This window comes from Bubalus kerabau, chromosome 6 (genome assembly GCF_029407905.1).
Source record: "Bubalus kerabau isolate K-KA32 ecotype Philippines breed swamp buffalo chromosome 6, PCC_UOA_SB_1v2, whole genome shotgun sequence".
NCBI classification, from domain to species: Eukaryota; Metazoa; Chordata; class Mammalia; order Artiodactyla; family Bovidae; genus Bubalus; species Bubalus kerabau.
Window position 1 is genome coordinate 95,474,794 of NC_073629.1, and position 25,761 is coordinate 95,500,554.

General features: G+C 50.8%; 1 protein-coding gene across 2 annotated transcripts in view; it reads left to right on the forward strand.

Moving 5' to 3' along the window:
• The first annotated feature begins 724 nt into the window (after window positions 1-724).
• The window catches only part of TTC39A (tetratricopeptide repeat domain 39A), a 49,737-nt gene continuing 24,700 nt past the window's right edge, over window positions 725-25,761 (forward strand). The window contains exons 1-2 of one of the 2 annotated variants that reach the window (XM_055585939.1): window positions 725-841; window positions 18,698-18,802. In XM_055585939.1, the coding sequence (XP_055441914.1) occupies window positions 789-841; window positions 18,698-18,802 (158 nt within the window). In that variant the 5' untranslated portion in view covers window positions 725-788. Of the gene's footprint in view, window positions 842-10,847; window positions 10,988-18,697; window positions 18,803-25,761 lie in introns of those variants that run through there. The other variant, XM_055585940.1, reaches the window with a different exon arrangement.

The window sequence follows — 25,761 nt, forward strand, 5'->3', positions numbered from 1 at the left end:
TGCTCCTCACCCTTAGTCGAGCTCCCACCCTCCCCACCCCCATGCAACCTGCTGGGCTGCACTGCCAGGGGCTCACTTGCTCCAGAGCTGATTCTTCTATTTATTAGTTTTTAAATAAAAAGTGAAAAGGTACATTACCTAAGACAAAATAGGGGGTTCCAAAGAAAGTATGTGCTGGAGACGGATTCATTCTCCTCTGTCTCCCACCTCCAACAGGGGCAGGGAGCCAGAAGTCTGTGAGCAGGGCCATGTCCCAGGGCCTTGCTCCGCTAGCAGCCTGCGCTCCCACACTCCTTTCCTCCTGTCCGCTCCTAGCCCGCCCCTCCCGCTCTGTGCCCTGCACTTTGAGGACAGCGCCAAGCTCCTGACCTCATTCAGGTATAGCCCTGGCAAGGCGGGTTCTGCACTTAGGCAGGTGGGAAAGGCATTGGTGACGCCATCACCCCTCGATACGGAGTACGGGCTCAATACTGGGAGTGCAGGCGCCCGGGGTAGGCCCTAGCGCTGCCACTCTGTGTGACCTTGGACAAATCCCTAGGGTGGGGGGAGGGGGCTCAGTTTCTCATTGTCTCGACGGCCGTGGACGGGAGTGGTCTCGCCCTGGGACCGCAGGTCGGCTCTTGGACACCAACGCCCCTGTCAGGCAGGGAGGCGCCCGGCCGGGCGGGGAGGAGCCACGGGGCCCGCCCCGCCCACTCCGTCCAGGTGCGGCCACCCGAGCCGCCGCTACTGCAGCCGCCGCCGCCGCGAGGGGCCGCCCGCGCCCCCTCCGAGTCGGGCCCGCGTCCATGGCCTTTCTGACCGCCTGGAAGGGGGCGGCCTCCGGGAAAAGCGACTACAGGTACCAGGAGGGGGTGGGAACTCGGCGGGAGGAGCGAGTGGGACTGCGGGACGGCAGCCGACAGAGGGACAGCTGACGGGACAGAGCAGGTGACGGCAGCGTGCAGGCTGCTGGGCGCGGGATAACGGCCGGAGGGCCCCGGGAGGGGCATCCCACTGCCTCTCACCACCACCCGCCCCACGTGCCGCGTGCTCGCGTGTTATGGCCCCCAGCAGGGCTGGGCTTGGGAGGGAAGAGATGCCACCCATCACCCCAAGCCCCGCTTCCGGTGCTTCACCGGTGAGGGCAACTCAGGTGAGCTGGACCTGCGCCGGACTGGGAGTCAGGTGTGGGCAGCTGCGCCTCTCCTCCAGCAGGGCTTCCCATGTTCCCTCACCCTCCACATATGGGGCAGCAGTGTGGAGGGAAATCCTAGGTCCAAGTGGGCATCCATGTGCTCCACAGCTCCTCCCAGTTAGCCATTCAGGGTTATGTCATCACCCTGTGTGTCACCCCCAACTCCTGGGTGAGTTGGTATCTCCAGATGTGTTCTCATGAGAAGGGGAAGAGGGGACAGCCCTGGCCTCTCTTCCGAGCTTTGACCCCTAATTCCTTTCCTTTGTATATTTAAAGCTCACCTTGCTACGCCCTGGAGAAGGGCAATCTGACTGTCCTGATGGCACATCAAACTCGGAAAGCCCCAAATCAAACTTCACATCCCACCCTCAAACCTGTTCCTCCTGTGTTCCCATCTCAGTGAAGGGCATAGTCATCCACTCAGTTGCCCAAGCCTGGAATCTGGGAGTCATCTCTGTTACCTCCCTCCCTCACCTCCACCCTGGTCTCCAAGCTCTGCTGATTTTAGCTTCTTGATGACTCTCGAAGCTGTACGTTCCCCTTGGACTATTGCAACAGCCCCTAACTTCTACATTTCCTGACCATCCTTCAGACTGGTCTTTTCTAAATCAAAAACCAGACCATGTCATTTTTCTGTTTTAAAACTCTTCTGTGGCTTTCTATCACTTAGTGGTGAAAGGTCAAGACTCTCCAGGGGAGGGGCTGTGACCTGCCCAGGCCCACTTCCTATCACTCCGTGACCCTCATTCTGGTCCAGCAACAACGGCTGGCTTTGTAGGACTCTCACAACTGTGCTAAGCTGCTCAGGGCTACCTCTGCCTGGAATGCCATCTACCACTCCTGACAGTCACCCCATAAGATTCAACTTTAGATGACCTCTTTTCTTTAAATTTTTTTTTTTTTTACTATTAAAATAAACTATTAATTCAAAGGTAGCATACATACAGAAAAATGCACACACTTTAAGTGTGTAGAGCTCAATGACTCTTCACAAGGTAACCAGTACCCATGTAACCAGCACCCAGATTAGGACACAGACCATTACCAGCCCCCAGTGTCTCCCTTGTGCCCCTCCCAGGGGCAAGCCCACAAAGGTAACTACTATCCTGACTTCTAATACCATAGGTTTGATTTTTCTGGGTATTTTTGTTTGTGTGTTTGTTTTAATTGAAGTATAGTTGATTTACAATGTTGTATTTAGATTCTGGTGTATAACAAAGTGATTCAGCCATGAGGAAATGGCAAACCACTCCAGTATTCTTTCTGGGATAATCCTGTGGACATAATCCTGGAGGGCTACAGTCCATGGGGTAACAGAGTCAGACATGACTGAGCACAAACACATGCACACACACACACGTGTATGTGGCTTAAAATAGAGCAATGTGATGGACAGTAAAATCCATTATGCCCAAAGCATTTCCAGCAGTGAGGATATTTCCTGTCAAAGCCTGAGATGTGTCTAAAGAGCGGAGAGTGTGTGTGTCATTGAGGATCCAGGAGGCAGGCTACCCAGAAGAAGGCAGAGTTTGGATTTTATTGTGTATTGGGAGACACGACTGAAGTGACTTAGCAGCAGCAGCAGCAGCAGCAGCAGAGGGCATTAGGGAGGGGATTTACATATTTAAAGCTGACCCTGCTACCCGTGGAGAAAGGATATTGCAGAGAAGACAGAGCATTTTAACACTGGGTCATGGTCACCCCCTTCTGTCTCCTCTCTACATATGAAGAGGGGACAGGGTTCATCTACCCCCATGTCCTTGAAGCCCAGCACAGTATGCTTCGGTTTTGATGAGAACATGGGGGAATGATTTCTGAGGAGGGTGAGATTGCTTGGCTGAGAGAATGAGGAGCAGCTGGGTCCACGTGGATTTCTTGCCCGCCTGCTCTCCTGTAAGAACCCAGTTGTGCTCTGTCTTGTAGCCCCCTATGTGAGAAGTGTAGGTGAGGACCTGAACACGCCTGGCTTTCTACCTCAGCTGGAACTTGCTGGTCACAAATACCCAGAGAATTCTGACTCCCAGATGCCCTTACAGAGTCTCACCTGAGGCAACAAACCGGGTCTCCATTCTCTCAGCTTGAGGCCTGTGACTTCTTCACCCTCGGCCCTCACCCACCATGCTGCCTTGTCTCCCACAGCCTGGCCAAAGGGTAAAGGGCTTGGGAAGGTGCTCAGCCCCCGCTTTACCATGTACATACTGGCTCTATGACCCTGATTCAGCTGCCTGACCCACGTGAGCCTCAGTTTACTCATCTGTGAAACAATAGCTGCTCACTGAGCGGTGGCAAGACCCGGTGAAGCCACATTGGTAAAGGACCTGACAGACAGCCACTGGGGCAGATTCGGTGATCAGTAAATGTGAGTTCACTGCTACAAGGGAATCCTCCGTCTATGGTATTTGCGTTGAACAGAGGGGATTCAGAAAGGTTTAGTGGCTTCCCTGGTGGTCTAGTGGTTAAGAATCGGCCTGCCAATGTAGGGGACCAAGTTCAACCCCTGGTCCAGGAAGATCCCACATGCCACAGAGCAACTAAGCCCGTGAGCCTCAACTACTGAGCCCACATGCCACAACTACTAAAGCCTGTGTGTCTAGAGCCCGTGCTCCACAAGAGAAGCCGCAGCAATGAGAAGCCACCACAACGAAGAGGAGCCCCCGCTCACCACAGCTAGAGAAAGCCTGTGTGCAGCAACAAAGACCCGGCACCGTCTAAAATAAATATATAAATGAATATTTTTTTTAAAAAAAAAGGAAGGTTTGGGAGCCAATGGTGTGATTGCAGGCACCAGAACTGGGAAGCCGGGAACTGTTAGAAGAGGGAAATGATGCCTGTGCTTCTTAATATAGTGACGGCCACCTACTTGGCCTACAAACAAGGTCCCTTACTAGTCATACCAGTACATGCCCCCCACCATGGCTGCTCCTGTAGGAGAGGAAGTGCAAGCAGGCAGGATGCTTTTAAGAGAGTAATTCAGTGGCAGAGCTGCTGTGGGACAGATGGCTGCCCCAGGGATGGAGGGATCTTGCTGAAGAGGCCAGGGGCCTGCTGGGGCTGCCGTGGACAGGTTTCCTACTCTCAGTTTGAGCCTGAGTTCAAGGAGCTCTAAGATGCCTCCAGATAGGGAGTGTCAAATTTGATGACTGGAATCCTTGGGCTGTTAAGGGGTCCCTTCCTTGGCTCTGGATCTGGACTCAAGGCCAGTGCTGAATTTTCAACTATGGGATTCTCAGATCCTGTGAGTTGAGGCATCTGTGATCGTCAGACTCATGATTTAAAATGCCAAGTTTTACGTTCTTGAAGCTCCTGACCCCAGGATTCTGATTTACCCCCTTTGGCCAAGGGCAGCTGCACAGGGTGGGAGAGGGCTCTGATGTGGGAGGTACCATGTGGCCCCTCCGATTCTACACCCCTGGTGAGGATACCATGGCCCAAGGTGGTAGCATGCCTGACATATTTGGAGAAGAACAAGGAGGCCAGTGTGGCTGAATCAGAGAGTAAAGGAAGATGACACCAGAGAGAGAGACGGCGGGGCAGGAGGGCTGGGGAAGACTTTAACTTTTGCACTGAGCACCATGGGGAGCCAGTGCAGAGGTGTGAACAGAAGAGTGACATGGTCTGATCAAGTAGGGCTGGAGCTGTGTGCAGGGTAGACAATAAAGGGACATGGGTGAGAGCAGAGAAAACAGGGGACAATGCAGTCATCCAGGCAAATAAATTCTCTATAAATTTAGCATCTGCAGAATAGTTCAGTATAATTCATTGAACTAATTCCTTATCTATGGGCATTTAAATGAGTTCCAGCTATATCTTTATTATAAGAAATACTATGATGAACATCTACATACCATAAATCTTTGTGTCTATGACTATTTCTTAAGATATAATTGCTGCCCAGGTGTTACTGGTCATCTTTCTAAGGCTCTCAGCCCATAACCCTAACCCTAACCCTAACCCTAACCCATAATTCCAGTTACCCTTCAGAAAGATAGTGCCACTTTCTACTCCGACCAGCAGTGAGTGAGGTGGCACGTTTGCCCTGAGGGAGGTATTAGATGTCCAGTGGGTGTTGCCCTTGTGGTCCTGGCCAGGTCTGGGTGCATGTCATAGGGGAAGTCCCTGTTCTCTGGCTAGCCTTGCAGGGTTCCAAAACTCTTTCAGGTCCATTTGCTTATTTTATTGCTCATGTCAGTCTTGTTATCCCTGCTTTATGAGTGAAGAAACTAAAGCTCAAAGAATAATGACCAGGCCCATTCTAAGAGCTTTACGTCTATTATCTCATTTAATCCTTACAACCCAGTGAGGTTGGTGCTGTCAACATCCCCATTTCAAAGACAAAATCACTGGTCCAGGGTGTCAGAGGTGGGGTATAAGCCCCAGCTTGCAAACCTGCTCTCAAAAACACTCCCTCCCTGCCCTGACTAAAGCCAGTAGAGTGACTTGCTTGGGGGCCGCACAGCTAGGACATGGTGGGGCTGGGAGTCCAGCCGGATCTTCCTGATTCTGCAGCTCTGACCTCTGACAGGATGCCACTCAATGCCAGAAACCCCTCATTAGCATTCTGCATCTTCTTTTCATTCAAAATTGTTCTTGGTTTTTGTGCCTGATGGGGTGTTCCTTTCTTAGACCCACCTTTGGCAGCTCTGGGGGACCAGACTTTTGAAAAAGAGCTCAGATCCCAGAAACCAAGAACATCAGAGCAGGGAGGGCCCTTGACCTCCTGGTCCAACCTTCTCTTCCTTTTATATTTGGTGGGGAGAGAGAAACTAAGGGCCAGAGTGAGGCAGTAACTTGTCCAAGATTACACAGCTAGTGAGGACCAGAGTCCATGAGGAGGGAGGGGGGCAGCCCAAGGAGCAGGCCTAGTCCTCCCTAAGGGCCTCTCTCCAGGGAATACTGAAGAACTGTGACTGGTTTGGCCCTCTTCCAGGGCCCTTTGTGGATGAGCCTGTTTACCCGTGAATTATTAACGAGCTCAAGCCTGTAACCTGCTGGGTGGAGCTCACTCACTCACTCTAAGGAAAACCAGCTTCACAGTCACCAGCTCAGCCGGGTTGGGAGGGCTCTAGGGTCTGAGGGGTAGTTCTGGGTTTTAGAGACAGTGGAGGTGGGATGCTCCATGAAAGGGAGGGACCTGGAGAAAGGCACAGAAAAGGCAGCTGTGAAGAGGGGAGGGGACTGGGGTCCCCGAGTAATGCTTGGCAAGCTTATGAGCATGCCTGAGAGGTTGCCACTGTGACCGCAGGTTTACAGATGGGAAGACTGAGATTCAGAGGGGCAGAGGCAGAGCTGACTTCACAGCTTAAGCTCCTTCTACAGTGGCATCACTTTTCACGTGCTCAGACCCCTATTTGTATGACATCTCCCCCACCCATTTCCACACACTTTCTGTATAGGATACAGTTGAAATTTGGTTTAAGGCATGCTTAGACCTGAGTTCAAGTCACACTTGGTTCAATCCTCAGTTTTCTCATCTGTAGGATGGGAGATAAAGCTACTGTGGAACTTTCTAGAGCATTCTGAGGAGGTTAGTTATTGAAGGCTTTTTTTTTTTTTTTTGGTCACACCATGCGGCTTGCAGGATATTAGTCAGATAGCATCACCTACTTGATGGACATGAATTTGAGCAAACTCTGGGAGATAGTGGAGGACAGAGGAGACTAGAATGCTGCACTCCATGGGGTCACAGCGTGGACACAACTTAGCAACTGAAAAACAAGTTCCCTGATTGGGGACTAAACTCAAACCCCAGCAGTGAAAATGCTGAGTCCTAACCACTAGTTCAGTTCAATTCAGTTCAGTCACTCAGTCGTGTCTGACTCTTTGAGACCCCATGAACCGCAGCACGGCAGGCCTCCCTGTCCATCACCAACTCCCGGAGCTCACTCAAACTCATGTTCATCGAGTCAGTGATGCCATCCAGCCATCTCATCCTCTGTCGTCCCCTTCTCCTCCTGCACCCAATCCCTCCCAGCATCAGGGTCTTTTCCAATGAGTTAGCTCTCTGCATCAGGTGGCCAAAGAATTGGAGTTTCAGCTTCAACATCAGTCCCTCCGATGAACACCCAGGACTGATCTCCTTTAGGATGGACTGGTTAGATCTCCTTGCAGTCCAAGGGACTCTCAAGAGTCTTCTCCAACACCACGGTTCAAAAGCATCAATTCTTCTGTGCTCAGCTTTCTTTATAGTCCAACTCTCACATCCATACATGACTACTGGAAAAACCATAGCCTTGACTAGACGGACCTTTGTTGGCAAAGTAATGTCTCTACTTTTGAATATGCTGTCTAGGTTGGTCATAGCTTTTCTTCCAAGGAGCAAGTGTCTTTTAATTTCATGGCTGCAATCACCATCCACAGTGATTTTGGAGCCCAGAAAAATAAAGTCAGGCACTGTTTCCACTGTTTCCCCATCTATTTCCCATGAAGTGATGGGACCAGATGCCATGATCTTCGTTTTCTGAATGTTGAGCTTTAAGCCAACTTTTTCACTCTCCACTTTCACTTTCTTCAAGAGACTCTTTAGTTCTTCTTCACTTTCTGCCATAAGGGTGGTGTTATCTGTATATCTGAAGGTATTGATATTTCTCCCGGCAATCTTGATTCCAGCTTCTGCTTCCTGCAGCCCAGCGTTTCTCATGATGTACTTTGCATATAAGTTAAATAAGCAGGGTGACAATATGACCACCAGGGAATTCCCTGAAGGTCTTCTTAAGCTGAGAGATGGTATCAGTGGAATTAGTCTATATGAGGCTTCTCAGGGCCACTGAGAAGTGCAGTGAGCCCAGTTGCTTGCTCTTGCTGGTTGGGGAGAAAATGAGAGAGGAAAGCAGGCCCACCATTTCCTAGGCACAAAGCACCAGAAAAAAAGGTCCCCTGGCAGGGGAGGAAGGAACCCAGGACTCAAGATGCTCTCCTGGTCCCCTGGAAATTAGTAGATGACCTGAGCAAGGTCACCTGGGTTGGGAGGTGGAAATAATGGTAACTCACGGACTCCCCAGGTCTGGGGCTGAGCCAGAGTTCCTGGGGGCTGGGACCTGCCTGGGTGGAACCCTCCTGAAGGATAGGCCACTCTGATGCTCTGATTCACCAGGTGAGTGGCTCCAGCATCACTGCTACTATTGTGCTGTAGACAGAGTTCCAACTCTGAAGGCAGAGCTGAGCCTCAGTTTTCATCTGTACAAGGTGGAGAATAATAGCATCTACCTTGGCCCCACCACCACCAGCATCAGAGCACTTAAATAGCACATGCCAGGCACCATCCTGGGCATTTTACACATAGGAATTCTTAATCTTCAAAATGACCCTTTGAAGCAGGCAGAATTTCCATTTTACTGAGGAAGAAACTGAGGCTCAGAGAGGTGGTTAAATGTGTACATTAAAATGAGATAATCCATGTTATATACTTAACATATACAGCACATAATAAGCCTGTGATGAATGTCAGTCATTATTGTAATCATTACCTGAGAGGAAAATGGTAAAGTGCTAGGCCCAGTTTTCAAGTTTTTGGTGGTTAGTTGGGCACTGACACAGAGATGTCTGACCAGACCCAGAGGCTCCCAGTCTGATGGCAGAGACAGTCACATACAAACCCCACCCCACCCCCACCACACAGATGGTGTTTGCCCCAGGTCATAGGGGAGGTCAGAATGGGTTAGAGCAGTGTGTGCCCAGGAAGCTACTGCCCCCATTAGGGAGGAAGGGCTTCCTGGAAGAGGATGCATCTGAACTGAAACCTTCAGGGTGAGTAGGAGCTTTCTTTCACACATGGCAGGTTTTTAATAAATGTTGGTCAAGTACAACTAAAGATTTACTTTGAAGCTAAGGTAGCATAAAGCTTCAGAACTCCTTACTTACTTGGCCCCTTCCAAAGCTCTGGGAGGACCCTCTAAATTTTATATTGATAAATTTGTATTCTTTTTTTTTTTAAAAAGCCTTTCAATTATATGCTTTTGGATTGTCCCTTGGTTAAACAAATGAATAATACATAACAAGGAAGAAGGTGTGTTCCAGGCAGAGGGAACTCCGTGTACCAATGCCTAGAGACCTGAAGGTGCATGGCATGTGACAAGACACTCCCCACCCCACCACCATCTGAGTCTCCTCCACCAGCCTCCTCACCCAGGCTCCTCTTTAACACATTGCTGGGCTTCTCACCAGCTTCACAAACTCCAGCTGTCATCAATGTGCCTTTGCCACTTCCACGCTCTTTGATCCATGTCCCCATCTGGTACATCCTTTCTACAACTTCCTTGTGTATAAACAATATAAACGTCAAAACTCAACTCTGTGTCCACCTTCTCCAGTAAGCCTCAGACTCCTCCAGCTTCTGTAGCATTCTCCCTTACCCAGACTTCTAAAGATGATGGTGGATGTTATCATAGTCTGCTCCTTGTAGTTAAATAGCTTTTCCATGCCTATGCCAGAATCCCAGAGGTGTGATGTCCCTTGCTTTGAGCATCTGGCCTCTGCTCACATATGGACAGAATAAGAACTCACTACCTTTCCAGGCAACCTGCTTAGATTCAAACAGTTGTCCCCAAAGCCTCTCCCCTCTGCCACCAGGCCCAATCTGCCTGGCTCCTCTAGGACCTAGTCCAAGCCCTCTTTCTAACATGGCTGCTTTTACAGGCTCCTCCTATTTCCCTTTCTGACATCCTGGAGCTCAGGGCTGATCCAGGGGTGCTGAAGCCCCTCCTCCCTCTGTCCCCTGCCTTTGTGAAGGGACAGCTCTAATGGCAGCCACGTGCTCTGATGAGTCATGATCAAGAGCATCTGGAGCCTGGAGGTGGCCGCTGGTTAACTCTTCATGGGCCAGTGGCTCTTCTGCCAGGAGGCCTGGTCGGCTTTAACTTAACTCTGGTCCTAGACATATACCTGAGGGCTGGGCACACAGTAGGCATCTGAAGTGTTATGGGTGACCCCACATAGGCCCTGGGGATTCAGGGGAGAGGGGGCCAAGAAGACAAGAGTGTGTGGAGTCAGGAGGGTTGAGTTCCAATCACAACTTGCCATTTTTTAGGTGAGTGACCTTGAGCAAGTCACATGAACTCTGTGCTTCAGTTTCCCCATCTGTAAAATGGCAGTTATGAGGATTCTTTGGGGAGGCAAGTGCGAACTGCTGGCTGGCAGTGAGTGCTAAATGGCATGATTTTCTGCCTTCTGGTCTCCTGCACAGAGAAGCACAGCCAAGCTGTGGGCAAATGGGTGGGATTAAAATCCAGGTCTTTCTCTGCATGACTGCCCCCAACCAATGCAGTAGGATGATGAAGGGCTCAGGTCAGGGGCGCTGAGAGGCGGGCGCTGTGGGGATGGGAGAGTGGCAGGGAGGTGGACCTCAGGTCTAGGAGAACTTTCTGGGCCCAGATTGCTGGGGCTCTGTGAGGAAGGCGTGAGCCCGCCCTCCCGGGGGCTGAGCGCAAAGGGTTCTCGGGCATGGGCAGGGCAGACCTTGGGCGCCCCGGCTCTCACTGTCAGAGCAGGGATGGGGGGTGTGGGGGGCGCCTTTCGCCGGCCCCAGGCAGCCCTCCCACCCGCGCCCGCTGCAGAGCCCGCGTCTGCGGTCGGCCGCGGGCGGGCGGCGGCCTGGCCCCACTGCGCGGGTGGGCAGACCGAGGCCCGGCCCGGCCCCGCCGCCTTCCCCGCCCCCGGCGCGCCCCTCCCCGGGCGCCGCGTCCGCGGCTCGGCCGCACAGCGCCCGCTCGGGGTTCCGGCGGCAGCACCTGGGCCGCGGCTGGCGTCCGCGGGGGCACGCTGCCCGCCCCACTCGGCGATGACCACAGCCGGCGCCCCGGGCGCCCTACCTGCGGGGTAAGTGCGCGGCGGGGCGGCCCGAGGGGGCGCTGGCCGGGCCTGGTCGGGACGGGGGGCGGGGGGCGGGGGCGGCGCCGGGCCCGGCCTCCCCAGCGGCCCGCACTGCGGCTTTCAGCCCCTGCCTCCCGGCGCCACCGCCGCAGCCGGGGAGCGGGAAGGGGACTGAGCCAGGAAGGTGGAGGCCCCGGGGACCCTGGGCCGGTCACTCCCCTCGGGGTCCCAACTTTGTCGGAAGCTGTGGCCACAGCCACGTCAGAGCTTTCTCCCTCCCGCCTGGCGTTTACACCTGAGCCCACCATCATCACCTCCATTACAGGTGAGGGACCTTAGCCAGTAGCTCTTAGATGACTTAGGTCTCCCAGGAGGTGAGAAGTGGGCCTGGGATTTGAAACTAGCAGTGTCGGATGCCAGGCACTACTTCATCTTCAGGGATATTCGAAGGAGTTAAAAGGCTAAGCTAGGAAGCGGCCGGGCCCCCTGGGCACAACAGGAACAGGGGTAGTAAAGGTGGGCGTTGTCACTTTCAACGTGGCATTTGTGTTCATTGCCACCGCACCCCGTTGAGGAACCTGTGGGACCCTACACTGCCCCCCAGCAGTGAGCAGCTCTTTGCCATTCGTGGGCCCCACTGGTAGGGGCTGGGAGCCTGAACTGCTAGGAAGTTGTCGGGTGGAGATCCGGCCCAGGTGAGCTGGGAGGGGTGCCATTCTGCCTGGAGCCTGGCACAGGACAGTATTTGCGTAGGGCCTCAGGGCTAACACATGAATAGGGAGGGGACAAGGCCGGTGCCACCTGTCAGCTGCAGGCCTCCACAGGGCCCTTGTGTGTTCCAGACTGAGGGCTTGGAAGTTGGGTGGCTGGGGGACTCCCTGTCCTGGGGAAGGGTTGCCTGGTAAGTCAGGCAGTGTTTTGTATGACTTTGACCAAGTCCTTTATCCTCTCTAGACTTCTGGTCCCTCCTTTGGAAAATACAGAGAGGCTGAGCTGGCTGCTCCCTGCCTTCTCTGGGCTGGTCTCTGTAAATCTGGAAGCTAGTTAAGTCTGCCTGCCCAGCCCTGAGCATCACCCCCACTGGGTCAAGAAAAATGATTTTTAGGAGAAAAGGCAGGTGTGGAGCAGGGCACCTATCAAAGAATCCTGAACCCCCAGACTAGAACCCTCATTCATCTTCTTCCTTGCACCCTCACATCCCTGCCTGAGTCCCCTCTACAACTCTAGGCTCCTCTGGCCCCTCCTTGGGCCTTCAGGGCAATGAGCTTGCCCTTCTGCACTGGCAGGTCATCTTCCTACTAAACCATACCTGCCCATTTGCGTGCCCTCAAGGCCCATCTAGTCCCAGTCAGTGCATTCTGGTGGGGTCTGAGCAGAGCAGGGGCAAAAGCCCAGCTCCATGTGTGAGGGGCAGTGGTGAACAAACCAACATTTAAATCTCCATCACTTCAAAAATTATGAAAGAATTTCAACCTTTGGAACAATATAGCCAATAATAAAATGAACTCTCTGCCCTTGCCAGCAAGCTTTTCCAGATGTTAATATTGTGCCCCATTTATTTCATATTCTTTTTAAGAAATAAACCATGGCAAAGATGGTCAAAGCCCCTGTGGACCACCCCTACCCTTCCCTCTACAGAGACAGTCACCATCCTGAATTTTGGTTTATCATTTTTCTGTCTGTTTTTATTCTTTTACTGAGTATGTTTAAGCCTAAAAATTATGTAGTTCTTTAAATTTTTTCTGTAAATGGAGTCATACAGCATAAATAATTCTGCAACTTGCTTTTACTCATTCAGCTTCAGGTTTCTGAGATCAAGGTCTCTTGATCCTTGAAACCCTGGTCTGCATTTGCCTTCCTGTGGTATGCCACCTAATGTAGAGACTGTTATTTATTTATTTATCCAGCCTTCCTGAAGTGGAAGGAAGGTCCACCTGAACCTGAGATGGTTCCCAGGATCTTGTTATTCAAACAATATTCTCAAATGATTGTCTTACACATATATGAGTGTTCTTCCAGGTTCCCAGGTAGGAGTGGAATTGCTGAGTAGCAGCCAAGTGTCGGACACGACTGAGCGACTTCACTTTCACTTTTCACTTTCATTCATTGGAGAAGGAAAAGGCAACCCACTCCAGTGTTCTTGCCTGGAGAATCCCAGGGATGGTGGAGCCTGGTGGGCTGCCGTCTATGGGGTCGCACAGAGTCGGACACGACTGAAGTGACTTAGCAGCAGCAGGACCTGTGCATTCAGTCTTTAAAGTTACTTAGTTTCATTATAAAAGTGGTGCTGTTCTATAAAAGAAATGATGGAAACATCTTAGGGAAAAAAGTTGCTAACATTTCATGAGTACTTTTTATTGTCCTTTACACTGTCTCAGTCATTCTTAGCAGCAACACTGGGAGGTAGATACTGTCATTCCCATTTTATTGATGAGGAAACTGAGGCTCATAGAGGTTAAAGAACTTTCCCAAGTTTTTCCAACAAGTGATTGCTAAGCTGCATCTATAGTCCAGGGTTGTCTGATTTCAAAACTCCACACCACCTAGGCCACACCACATCACTCCCTGCCACGTGGCTTTATGCACAGCTAAGGGTGACTCTGGAAGCAGAGTCCCAGTCATATTTGCAGTTTAGAAAGGTCATTGTGAAAGTGACAGGTCCCCCATAGATGGGTTCCCCTGAGCCAGAGTTCCCCCTGAATGCTGGAGCAGGAAGTAGAGGCCAGCTCTGACTCCTTTCTGCTCTGAGTGACCGCCTTGCCCTGCCTCCACTGCCCCACCCACCTCACCCTGACTGAGGGCTGGGTAGGTGGGTTTTCTGTTTTCAGCAGGTACGAGGGTGCCCCAGCTCTGCCCATCACACACTAAGGTAGTGATTTCCAGGCAGACTGAAGTGGAGGGGTAGGAAGGAAGGGGAGAGTGGGATGGCTGCAGGCTTGACACCCCCTCCCACCCTTCAGCTCTCTTCTCACTTTGACTTCAAGCCCCCTCCCACTATGCTAAAGATCCTGGTGTTCGTTGTCACTAGTCATTCTCCACACTATCCAGCTCGACTTCCCCGCCCACCCACCCCCACCTGCAGCACAGAAGAGGAGGCCACCATCACTACTTGGGAGCCCAGGAATATTTTGGCCTGGGCCCCAGCAGGGAGCTTGGAGCAGGAAGGCCTTAAAGACATGGAGACAGCCTACAGAGAAGTGGGGACCTCAGTCACAGCCAGGGGAAGGGAAAGGTTTGGCAGATTGCTTTTGCAGAAAGTATTTCTGTCTTCTCCCAGGTTCCTGGGAGCAGGAAACCAGGTTCCTCTTTTTACTGTCTTCACTTCCTTATCTGTCACATGCAGATAAGAACTTCTGGCTTCTAGAGCTGGTAGGAGGATTGAGTGAAATAATGCAGGCATCAATTTAGATAACTTGAAGTGATATTCTCCTGGCGGTGATGGGTATTTGTTAGTGCTATTATTAAGTCCAGTGGGGCTGATGTCTCCAGCCCACCTCAGCTTCCCAGCCAGCTGGGATGCCCCCACCTCACTCCTTCACTTATAGGCCTTGCCAAGCTTGTCTTCCATACTTGCCCCGTGGTGGTTGGCGCCCCCTCCTCACTATGGTGCCATGCCTCCAGCCCTTTGCTCACACTCTGTTCCCCTTCTGGGACTGCTTGTCCATCTAGTCCTCACTTCAGGGCCATCGTACCCAGAAAACTTCCTTGATTGCCCCACCCTCACTTCTTGGTCTTGTCAGCCCCCAGTGATGCCCCTGAGCGCAGCCCTGATGACTCTGGTTGTCAATGCCTCTGCCTCGTGTAGCCCTCAGGGCAGGCCCGGGTCTGGGTCCAGTCTCTTTTCCCCAGGGCCTAGCCCCAGGTCTGGAGAGGTCACCGCAGACCCGCCTCACCACAGTTAAGGGGAAGGGGTGCTGAGGCTGCCAGAGAAGGGAATATGTGCCTCTGTGTTGTCTGTCTGTCTGTGCATCTTTCTCTCCAGGTAGACTGAGGAAGCAGAACCTCTCTCTTGATGCTGGTAGAGATGGTGGTGGGAGTGGGAGTGGGGTGTGCACAGAAAGGGAAGGTAGGCTCTTGTTTCTGAAATTGTTTAGAGATGGACAGAAGCCAGGACAATGGACTTGACTCCCTGGGGCTGAGCTGGTGGGCACTGGCTTAGGCAGAAACTTGGGTTAGAACCCATGCTCAGGCATGTGACCTTGGCCAAGCCACCTCTCTCTGTGCCTTAGTCTTCTCTTCTGAAGTGGGATAATAATTCCACTTCACAAAGCTTTGTGAACGCTCAAGGAGAGGACAGCAGTTAAGTGCCTGGGGCAATGGGTACTCATTGCCTTTTCACTGATTCACCAGCAGAGATGAATGGACTGAACCCTACTCATTAGGCTAAGCCTTGGGTGCAAAGGAAGACACTGTCCCCACCTCATGAAGTGGGGTCTTTTTGGCTTTATCCTAAGGGTAAAGACAGTGAAGGCCTTCAAGTCTGGAAATGACATGGTCAGATTTGGGTTTTAAAAAGATACCTTTGGCTATTACATTATCCCTTAATAAAACTACCTAGATGCTGGATGAGTTACAACATTCATCCTTTAACATACATTCCTGAGAGTCTGCTGCAGTAACAAATCCCTCAAGCCAAGAATCCCTCAAGCCAAGGGAGCTGAAATCAGGCCGGTAAATAAGATGAAGCCACAGCAACCTGGTGGTATTTACAAGCTACAGAAATCTAGAATCTTGAGTTTTGTCCATCTTGAGTTCTTGTCCATGAAGGAATGGACTTCCCTGGGAGCTCAGTGGTAAAAGAATCCACTTGCCAGTGCAGGAGATGAGGAAATGAAGGTTTGATCCCGGGTCAGGAAGATCCCCTGAAGAAGGAAATGGCAACCCACTACAGTTTTCTTGCCTGAGAAATCCCATGGACAAAGGAGCCTGGTGGGCTCCCGTCCATAGGGTGGCAAAAGAGTCAGACATGATGTAGTGACTAAACAACAACGACAAGGAATGGGAAATAAGGACTCGGGGCTGCCCAACAGTGTGAGGAGTTGGAGCTTCTCCTCCCTACCACCCCACCACTACATGAATGTGCCACCCTCAAGGGTGTCTTCAGCACGTAAGGATACTGACTGGGAAAAAAATACCCACACACCACAAAGGGAGACAACAGTTCTGGTGGGGACCAAGGGGCTCCCTAGAAAATTATACATACCAGTCAGCTCTCACACAAATTTCAGGTTTGAATATACACTACCTCTGTGGTCCTGAAAATGCTAAACCAAAAAAGTAACGTAAGTGGTCTTAGGGTGGTAGCACCACAGGGAACTTGGCTGAAGTGAATGAAAATGCTCTCTGAAGAAGTGGGTTCTCATTTAAAATCCCTTTGGGATCAGTCAGATAGGAGCTTGTGGTAAAATTATGAAACATACAAGGAAACCAGGTGCTGTGAACAATAGATACCAGAAGCAAGAAATAGCAGAATTAGAGTCTACGATCCTAGAGTGATGAGACACTGTAATTGTATTTAAAATGTGGAAAGAAATCAAACACGGACTTGCAACGATAAGCAGAGAACAAAATACTGCCAAAAATGACCAAGCAGATTTGAAAAAGAACCAAGTAGAATTTATGAAGGTGAAAAATAAAATAATTGAAATTAAAAAAACTCAGTGGACAGGATAAGCAGCAGATGAGACATGCTGCTAAGTCACTTCAGTCATGTCCGACTCTGTGCGACCCCATAGGCGGCAGCCCACCAGGCTCCCCCGTCCCTGGGATTCTCCAGGCAAGAACACTGGAGTGGGTCGCCACTTCCTTCTCCAATGCATGAAAGTGAAAAGTGAAAGTGAAGTTGCTCAGTCGTGTCCGACTCTTAGCGACCCCATGGATTGCAGCCCACCAGGCTCCTCTGCCCATGGGATTTTCCAGGCAAGAGTACTGGAGTGGGGTGCCATTGCCTTCTCCAGATGAGACATACTTAAAGAGAATTAGTGAAATGAAAGATATAAAGAAATTACTCTAAATCTAATAGAGTGAGTGAAAGAGATGGCTAAGAAGAGAATGAAGAGAAATGAAGCACAGAATAAAATGAAGTAACAGAGAGAAGAGTTAGGAATGGACAGGAGTAGAAGGTGGAGTCTCCCATCAGACCTAGGTAGAGATGGTAGGGGCCTGGACTGGAGGCCACTGGGTATAGAAGGAGGTGGATTAAGAGATTTTCAGGAGATAGGACTGAGAGGACTTACTGATGGAGCAGATGACGGAGGCCAGCAGGAGGATGTGTCAAGGATGACTACTAATATTTCTGGCTTGGGAAACTTGATAGAGGGGTATTGTTTATTGAGATGAGAAATCTGGAGAACAGATTTGGGAGAAGAAACAGTTTTGACCAAAAAACATACTTCATTTTGCCTGCGAGGTTCTGCTGATGCATCACAGAGTCCTTACAGCTGGGCCTTAAGATAGGTGTAGGACTTTATCTGGTGGAGAAGGAACTTTAACTTTTAAGGATCTTTTTGCAGTAAGATCATCAAAGACTCTTTTTGGAATCTTCTCTATGTAAAAGAGGCCCCTGGAGAAGAAACATTCACAAGAAATCAGACAGGACTTCTGGGATCATCTCTCATCTTTTAGATGGGAAACAGGGTCAGAAAGTTAAGGAATTTGCTCTCAGAACCCAGGGCTCTTCATTCATTCATTTGTTCATTCATTCATTCACTGACAACCTATATTTATCAAAAGCCCATTTTGTACCAGATACTAGACACGGGTGATACAGTAGTGAACAAAATGAAGATGCCTGCCCTCAGGAAGCTTATATTTTAGTGGAGGGAGACAGATAATAAACCCAAAAATAAGTTAAAAAAAAAAAAGGTCACAGAGTGATAAGAGCTATAAAGCTATTAAGAGGTATAAGGGGGACTTCTGGTAGTCCAGTGGTTAAGACTCTGTGCTCCCAATGCAGGGGGCTGGGGTTCAACCCCTGGTCAGGGAACTAGATCCTACATGGCACAACTAAGAGTTTGCGTGCCACAACCAAAGATCCCGAACTCCACAACAAAGACTAAAGATCCCTCATGCTGCAAATAAGACCTGTGCAGCCAAATAAAAACAAATAAATGTTTTTTAAAAGAGGTGTAAAGACTGGAAGGAGGCCAGGTATACTGGAGATGCTATTGGCTAAGGTGGCTCTTGAATGTAAAGCCCCCTGGGCAGCTCTTACAGGGTGGCTGCCCATTCCAACCCATTGTGACAGTGCCTGTGGGGTTCTAAAGTGCAGGCCAGAGGCCAGGAGAAGGCCTGGAGAAGGAGGAGGAAGAAAGGACTGCAGTGGAGCTTAGTGGGTGGGCTGTGCCCCCCCAAGTGGGGGCAGAAAAGTCCAATGGGTCAAAAGGGGCATGGAAGGTAAGATAAATTTATTCCTGAGGCTTCCTTGCACCAACCCCCAAGACCCTATCCTCATCCCCTTCCCAATCCCCCCACTGGGTCTCAGATGACATTCTCCTTCCACTCCCCTCTCCCACCTTTAGGAATACTCAGAGGTAGGTTCAGATTGTCCTCTGTCCTAGTTCAGAGGGGGCAGCCTGGAGGAGCTCATGACGCATCCAAGGATCACCAGGGAGGTCAAATGGGTGCTGGGAGGCTCTGTTCCAGCCAGGGCAGTTGAACCTTTCGACCAAGGCTCTGTTGAGAGCTTCCGGGTCATGCTCGTGTCTCTCCCACCAGGACTCCTGTGAGCAGCCTCCATGAGGCCCTGGACCAGTGCATGACCGCCCTTGATCTCTTCCTCACCAACCAGTTCTCAGAAGCACTCAACTACCTCAAGCCCAGGTGAGGCTTAAGCCCAGATTGGAGATGAAGGATGTGTATATGTGTGTGTGAGTGTGTGTGTGCGCACACGCATGCACATATATGAGTGTAGGGATGGGGGTATTAAATGGAGACCCAGAATGTAACTTAATCTTACAGTGTAACTAGATGCCTTCGGTCTTCTGGGTCACTCTGACCTCTGAGAATTCCATAAAAATGGCTCAGGATCCCCATTCCACAGCCATGAACAGCCAAGCCGTCCTCAAGGTCACTGTGACTTCCTTCTCCTCAGGTTCTTGTGGCTTCTTCCACTTTGATTTCTTGGTCCCACAAAATCCAGCTCTAAAACAGCCCTTTTTAGTTATTTTCCTCCAAAGTATTACAGACTTGAATTGCTTTCACTGAAGCCTTTAGGGCAATGATGACAGTCAGTCGTTTTGCCATTTCTTCTAGTGTTGACTGCCTTATTTCTAAATAATACACTTGGACTGCTCTTTCTTTACTTACCTCTTTTTTCAATTTTTTTTAAAAACTGAAATTAAGTTGAGATATAATTCACATACCATGAAATTCACTCCTGTTACTTTTTACTTTTACATATCATCTAATGGTTGCAAGGGGCTGCCCAGGTGGCTCAGTGGGAAAGAACCCCTCTGGAAAGCAGGAGACATGGGTTCGATCCCCGGGTCCGGAAGATCCCCTGGAGAAGGAAATGGCAACCCACTCCAGTATTCTTGTCTGGGAAATCCCATGGACAGAGGAGCCTAGCGGGCTACAGTCCACAGGGCTGCAAAAGAATCAGATATGACTTAGCAGCTAAACAACAAATAGTTGACAAGAACTTAGCTTTCTTAAACCCCTGCCCCACCTCCCTTCCTTCCTCCTGTTCCTATCATTGTATCACAGTATCTGGCTAAATTAGTAATCAGTGTTTTCATTATTATAACTATGTAATTATGCTCATCGCAGAGATAAGCCTTACCTTGTAAGATTATATTTTCTTTTTGGAGTTAATAATTATCTTGTTTTTTTCATTTGCCTAATTTGCTATATATTTATCCTGAGCTCTTTATAGCCATCCATGAAGTCATACTCACATATATCAGGGAAACCCTCTCAGTCCCTCCTTTTTCTGGAAACCTGTCCCCTGGAGGACAGGCCTGTTTACTGGCCACCTTCCAGCTGGCTCCTGGAATCCCCTTTACTTCTCCCCAGTTTGCTTGGCCTGGCTTTTTCTCTCACATCCATATCCTCCCTCCTTTGGTTAGAGTGCATCCTCTAGAAATTTCCTAAGAGAGAGTTGCATGAATATAAGCTTTTCTGCTCAGAATTTTGAAGGCATTGTTTTCTGCCCTGTTTCCTGGCAGGTACTGTAGCCAGGAAAATCCTAATTCTTCTTTCGTGGCATGGGATCTTTTTTCCTTCTCCAGACATGTTTAGGATCTTCTCTCTTATTCCTGCAAATCTGAAATTTCACAATGATGTGCTGGAGTATAGGTCTGTTTAATTGGAATTTTTTTATTTGAAAACTCAGTTCTAGGAAATTCTCTCGTATGATCCTTCCACATTCTGTTTCTCTTTCCTGGACTTTCTTTACATGAGCTGCTAGGCTTCCTGGTCCAGTCCTCTTCTGAGCTATTTATCTGTGCCCTCCCCGCTGCATTTCTGTATCTTTTTTCCCCCCGATTTTTGGGAGAGTTCCTCAACCTTATCATTAAGTCCATTGACTTTTCTTTTTGTGTGTGTAATCATATGATTAATTCCCTAGTACTCCTCAATGTTTTCTGAATGTTCTTTTTTCCCTAAAACATCTTATTCTTGGTTTATGGGTGCACTGTGTTCTTTATATCTATATTTAAAATATGAGTGTCCTGAGGATGGGGCCTGGCATGTAGTAAGCATTCTAATGAGTATTTATTGCTGTTATTATTATCACAGAATAATTATCTCTTTTAAAAATATTTTGTTTTTTTCCTACATAATCTTGGCTTTCTCAGTGTTTATTTTTTCTTTAAGGGGGAGAATCCTCTCCCCGTGGTGGGGAGGGGCTTTCCTGAAACACCCATGGTCCCTGGCTGGCTGTCTGGTCATATTTAAGAGCAAGTTCACTCAAAATCCAATGGGAGGGTCTGGCCCAAGTAGCCTTGTGATTGGTGGGATCAGCTTTTGGATGAGCTAGAGAGAGTGGGCCCCAGATGTTAGCATTTCAGGAAAAGAACGCCGCGCCCGCCCTAGTACCCCACCACCTTCTTCTACGTGGGCAGAGAGCCCTGGCAGCCTGGGTCCTGGGGTTGAAATGGGGCCGGGGTGGGGTCTAATTGCGTCTGCTGCCTGCTGGCCTAATCCCCTCTTTTCAGCTCTAGGTGGTCGTCTGCCACAGCTGGATCCCCCAGAACCGCCCTCCCAGCCAGCTCCCTGGGAGAGCGAGTGCTGGGGTAGGGCTGCTGCTTTCCCCAAGCCAGTTCTGTTCAGTTTCTCTAGACCTGACTGACCCATCGCTCTCCTGTCTGAGGTCAGCGGCCCAATTTCTGAGGGGGCAGTTCCAGGGCTTGGTGGGCATGAGTCGTACAGCGGTCCACGTGCCCCCACACCTCAGCCCACCCTCTGAGAGGATCTGGCTTGAGGTGGGGCAGGACCAGTTCTGCTTAAGAGCGTGGCCATCATCAGAGGCAGGCCAGGCTCCATCCTGCCCCATCACTGAGTACCTTCCAGTACTTCTGGAAGGCGCCCTGGCTCCCCTTCCCTCCTGGTCACTACCTGTCCCTAAGCAGCTCCTCTCTGCCACTTCACCCCCCAAAGCCCTCCTCCCTCTTGAAGCCCCCTCCTCCTTGAGGGGCTGCCTCACCTGCTCTCACCTCAGGAGGGTACTTTCCTAGGGAGTCCTGAACTCAGGCCCCTAGAGGCAGCACAGAGAGAACAGTCTTCCTGTGAAGCCACCTTTACCTCATTCATGAAACACTGTAGCCTCTATTTATCTCAGCACCTGCCCCATTCTAAAAACGGGTCTTTTCTTTCTTTCTGCACTTAAGAGCCTCCCCCTCCACCAAACAGTGCTCGTCATTAGCATACACGCCACCCCTTCTTGTGACAACCAAATAATGTTTCCATAAGGGAGGTGTGGGGAGGTACAGGAGATATCTTTCTCTATCACTGTGAAGAACCACTGGTCTAGAGAAAATAATTCTTGCTGTAACATGACCTCCCCTGCCCAGGCGTAGCCACTGAAGCTGTGAAAGATGCTGGGGGTCAGCTTCATTCACCGTTCCTGTTGTACACATGTGTCTCATTTACTGTTATCCGTACTTTGCCCTCGGGGAGTAACTGGGCTCACCAGGCTTCCCACTTCCACCCCTACTCCCAGTTTTTGCTTTCCCTTTGTCACGTCTTTGAGTAGCTTCTAGCTTATTTTACTTCGCTCCATGTCTGCCCCTGCACTGTCTCTGGAACATGGTCACTACTCCACTCATTTGATGAAAAAATTGGTCATGGCTGATAACTAGCAGAACCATGATTGAAATCCAGCCCCGCTCAGCTCCACAAGCCACACTCTGACTCCTGGGCCATCTTGGATCTCAAGCAGGTGGAGGAGTGTATCTGGCACAGAGGCCTCATGCCTGCCTCCTCTTCCAGGTGGGAGGGAAGGAGGTAGAATAGGGGTGTGCGTGTTGGGGACAGGGTGGTGTGCACTGTCCTGGAATTCCTTTTCTTGAATGTTTACATCGGATCTTAGTTGCGGCACATGGGATCTTTTGTCACAGCTTGAGAACTCTCTAGTTGTGGTGCAGGAGCTTCAGCAGTTGCAGCACCCAGACTTAGTTGCTCCCTGGCATTGTGGTCACCCGCCAGGGATTGAACTCATATCCCCTGCATTGTAAGGCAGATTCCTAACCCCTGGACCACCAGAGGAGTCCCCTAGGATTCCTTTGAGAGAGGAAGCCAAGTCCCTTGCTGAGAGTAGGGGGTGACAGGGATTGAGGAAAAGTTGATGAGCAGTGTGATGGGCTGAGGTTGGTGATCCAGCTGAGGATGTACCTGTCTGTGTGGTGGCGGCTCCCTCTCTTCTTGCTCGGTGGCAGCGCTGTGGAGAGAGTAGGTGGTTTCTTGTTTTCTGGGCCCAGGCTCCTAGCCAGTTCTGCAGGGGGCTGGAAGGCTCAGCAGTGAGGGTTTTGACAAGAGAGTGGGTGACATGAGGAAGCTTGAGGGGTCAGGAAGACAGGACGGGCTGGAGGATCAGGCAGTGGGAGTGAAGAGAGCGAGCGCAGAGGTGGGGAGCCTGTGGTTGGGAGGGTGGGTGTGTCATGCAGGACTCCAGAAGCAGAGCTGTTCTGTGGGTTGATGATGAGGTCAGGGTGTGACCCATGGGATGCAGCAGTTGGGCACCCGTGACCATTTCACTTGGCAGCACCTCATGAGTAACCTCGTGTGCGTGGCAACATGTGGGGTGCTGGGGCTGCAGGACTGAACAGGGTATGGGCTGTCCTCAGCGCTCCTCAGGGAGCCACTGAAAAACAGTAAAGGGTGGTGCTGAGAGCTGTACGAGGACCCCAACTCACATGGGAAGGGGCCAGTCAGGAAGGCTTTAGGCCCAGCCCCTTAACTTCCAGGGTGAACTGCAACATGAAAATGTAGAATCCTTTGTTCAAAAATTATTAAGGATTTCAAAACAATGACAGCAGAGCATTAAACCAAGCTTGGACCCCTGCGTGACTGCACAGATGGCATACCCGTGAAGCCAGCCCTGGAAGTCTTCCTGGAGGAAGTGACATTTAAGCTGAGATAGGCTGGATGAGAAGGAGTCAGCCGGATAGAGAGGGCATTTCCAGGCAGAGAAGCAGCCTGTGCAAAGGCCAGGCAGAAAACGAGGGCCTAGTGTGTTTGAAGAACAGAGACACTCAGCCTGGCAGGGGTGGGGAGAGCTGGAGTAGGTCCCAGAAGGATGAGGGCTGAGTGATGGAAGGTGGGCTGGGGATACAGCTGCCCCCCTGGAGGTGAGTGAGCTGGAGAGGAGTGCAGCAAGGTGGGTCTGAGAGGCGCTGGGGGGCTTCCATGAGGATGAAGGAGAGTGGCTTGGAGGTGGGGGGGGGGGGGTCTGTCTGCTTTCCAGCCTAGAACAGCCTCACCCAGAGAGGTCCTCTGGAAGTCAGGGTTTAGACTGGGACTGCAGGCAGGTCCCCAGAAAGAGCAGTAGGGGTGGGATCAGAGTCAGCCTGATGGTGAGGACAAAGATGACAAGGGCCCGAGTCATGGCTACTGGCAGGAGGAGGGAAGGGCTGGAGGCCACCGGGCTTAGTGGACCTCCAGGTGGCCGAGGAGTCCCCGACCCCAACGTACGGCTCTTCCTATGGATCTTCAATGCTCTCCTTCTCTCGACATCTGGTCTAGGCCTGGCAGAGACCCCGTGGGCATTGTGTCCTAGAGCTGGGTCTAGCTCACAGGGAAGGGGATCATTGCTTACAGCGGTCCAGTCACCATAGGCATAGATAAGAACTTTGTGGAATGCAAACTAAACTTGGGGTGCCTGAGGTCTTGGGGGGCCGTGTTGTACCTCTGTGCCCTGAATCCCAGTCCAGAGTACAGACTTGAAATTCTACTTTGCTTGCCAGCTTCCCAGGCAGGGTCCTTCCTACTGGGCTGGGCAAGTGGAGCTGAGTCCTGGGCCTGGGACTTGAGGGTAAGGAGGATGAGAGTTAGAGAGGCTGAGGAAGGGAGTTACCTGGGATGTGGGTCTTTGTGCTGCCAGGGAAACCCTTCCTAAAGGAGAAAGTTTTTATGCAGGGCAATGACCCTTGACCCTGGCAGGACCCAGAGGGACTTAGACTCATATTTCTTGAGTATCAGCATTGTGGCCCCAGCCTGGATACCCAAAACTCCTGGGAGAGAATTATTGTGTCCATTTTACAGAGGAGAAACCTGAGGCTCAGAGATGCCTACAGAACTCACCAGGATCACACAGCTGGTAACTAGTGCCTGTGTCTGAGATATTCTGAAGCTTGAGTTCTGTCCCCACGACAGGCTGCGACTTCCTTTCCACAAGCCACTGCCCTCCAACAAGCAGTTCTAGCAAAGACCTGGGAGGTGTCCTGACATCTACTAGGACTGGTTCTTTTCATAAACCTTTGACTTCTGAGGATAATATCACCTGAGAATCACCCAGAAGTAGAAAAGCAACTTAATTTACAGAGGTGTTTTATGAATGAGAAAGGCAGGAAAATGTGTGAAGTCGTATAATCTATAACAGTCTATAAACAGCCTATAAACCTTAGTCATCTCTGTCTCCTGTGAAGTTCCCAGCAGAAGCCTGGCACTGAGGAGTTTGGAAAATAATTAACAAGGGAGTGTAGGGAAGGGAGTGAAGACTGCTGCAGCGTCTGCGGTGTGCCGGGCGAGGGTAATCCCTAGCCAGTCCCATGGGGACTCTGGTGGAGCAGCTTTATTGTCCCTATTTTGCAGAACCATAAATCAAAGCCCAGATGTGTTGTGACTTCCCCAGGTACAGAGAGGGACTGGGTCCCATCCTTCCTTGCCTGTTGCTCTCTGTATGTGTTAGACTAAATGCCGTCCATCTCCCTCCAACACCCTTTAGATGAGAGGTCTGGGGCCGTGGAGGAGCAGGGAGAGAGGAGGGGGAGGCTTCCTGAGCCCAGCTTGCACTGTCATATTGGTGCTAAGACAGAGATGAAACCACACAGCTCTGACCTTGAGATGCCCACCGTCTGGGAGAGAGCTGAGTGTCTGCTGATGTAAGCTCAGCGTGGCCCGTACCTCCAGCATAAACGCATGCTCCCTGGAGCAGGGGCCCCAGTGGCTCTTGAGGCATTCGAGCACCTTTACAGATGAATCAGGGGGTGTAGGGTAGAGAATGGGCATTTAATGCTGTGGGAACAGCAAGGATAAAGGCCTGCAGGAGGGAAAGGATGGAATTTTCCTGAGGTAAGCGTGTATGGTTTAGTGTGGGTAGACTTGAATGTGGGCAGATATTG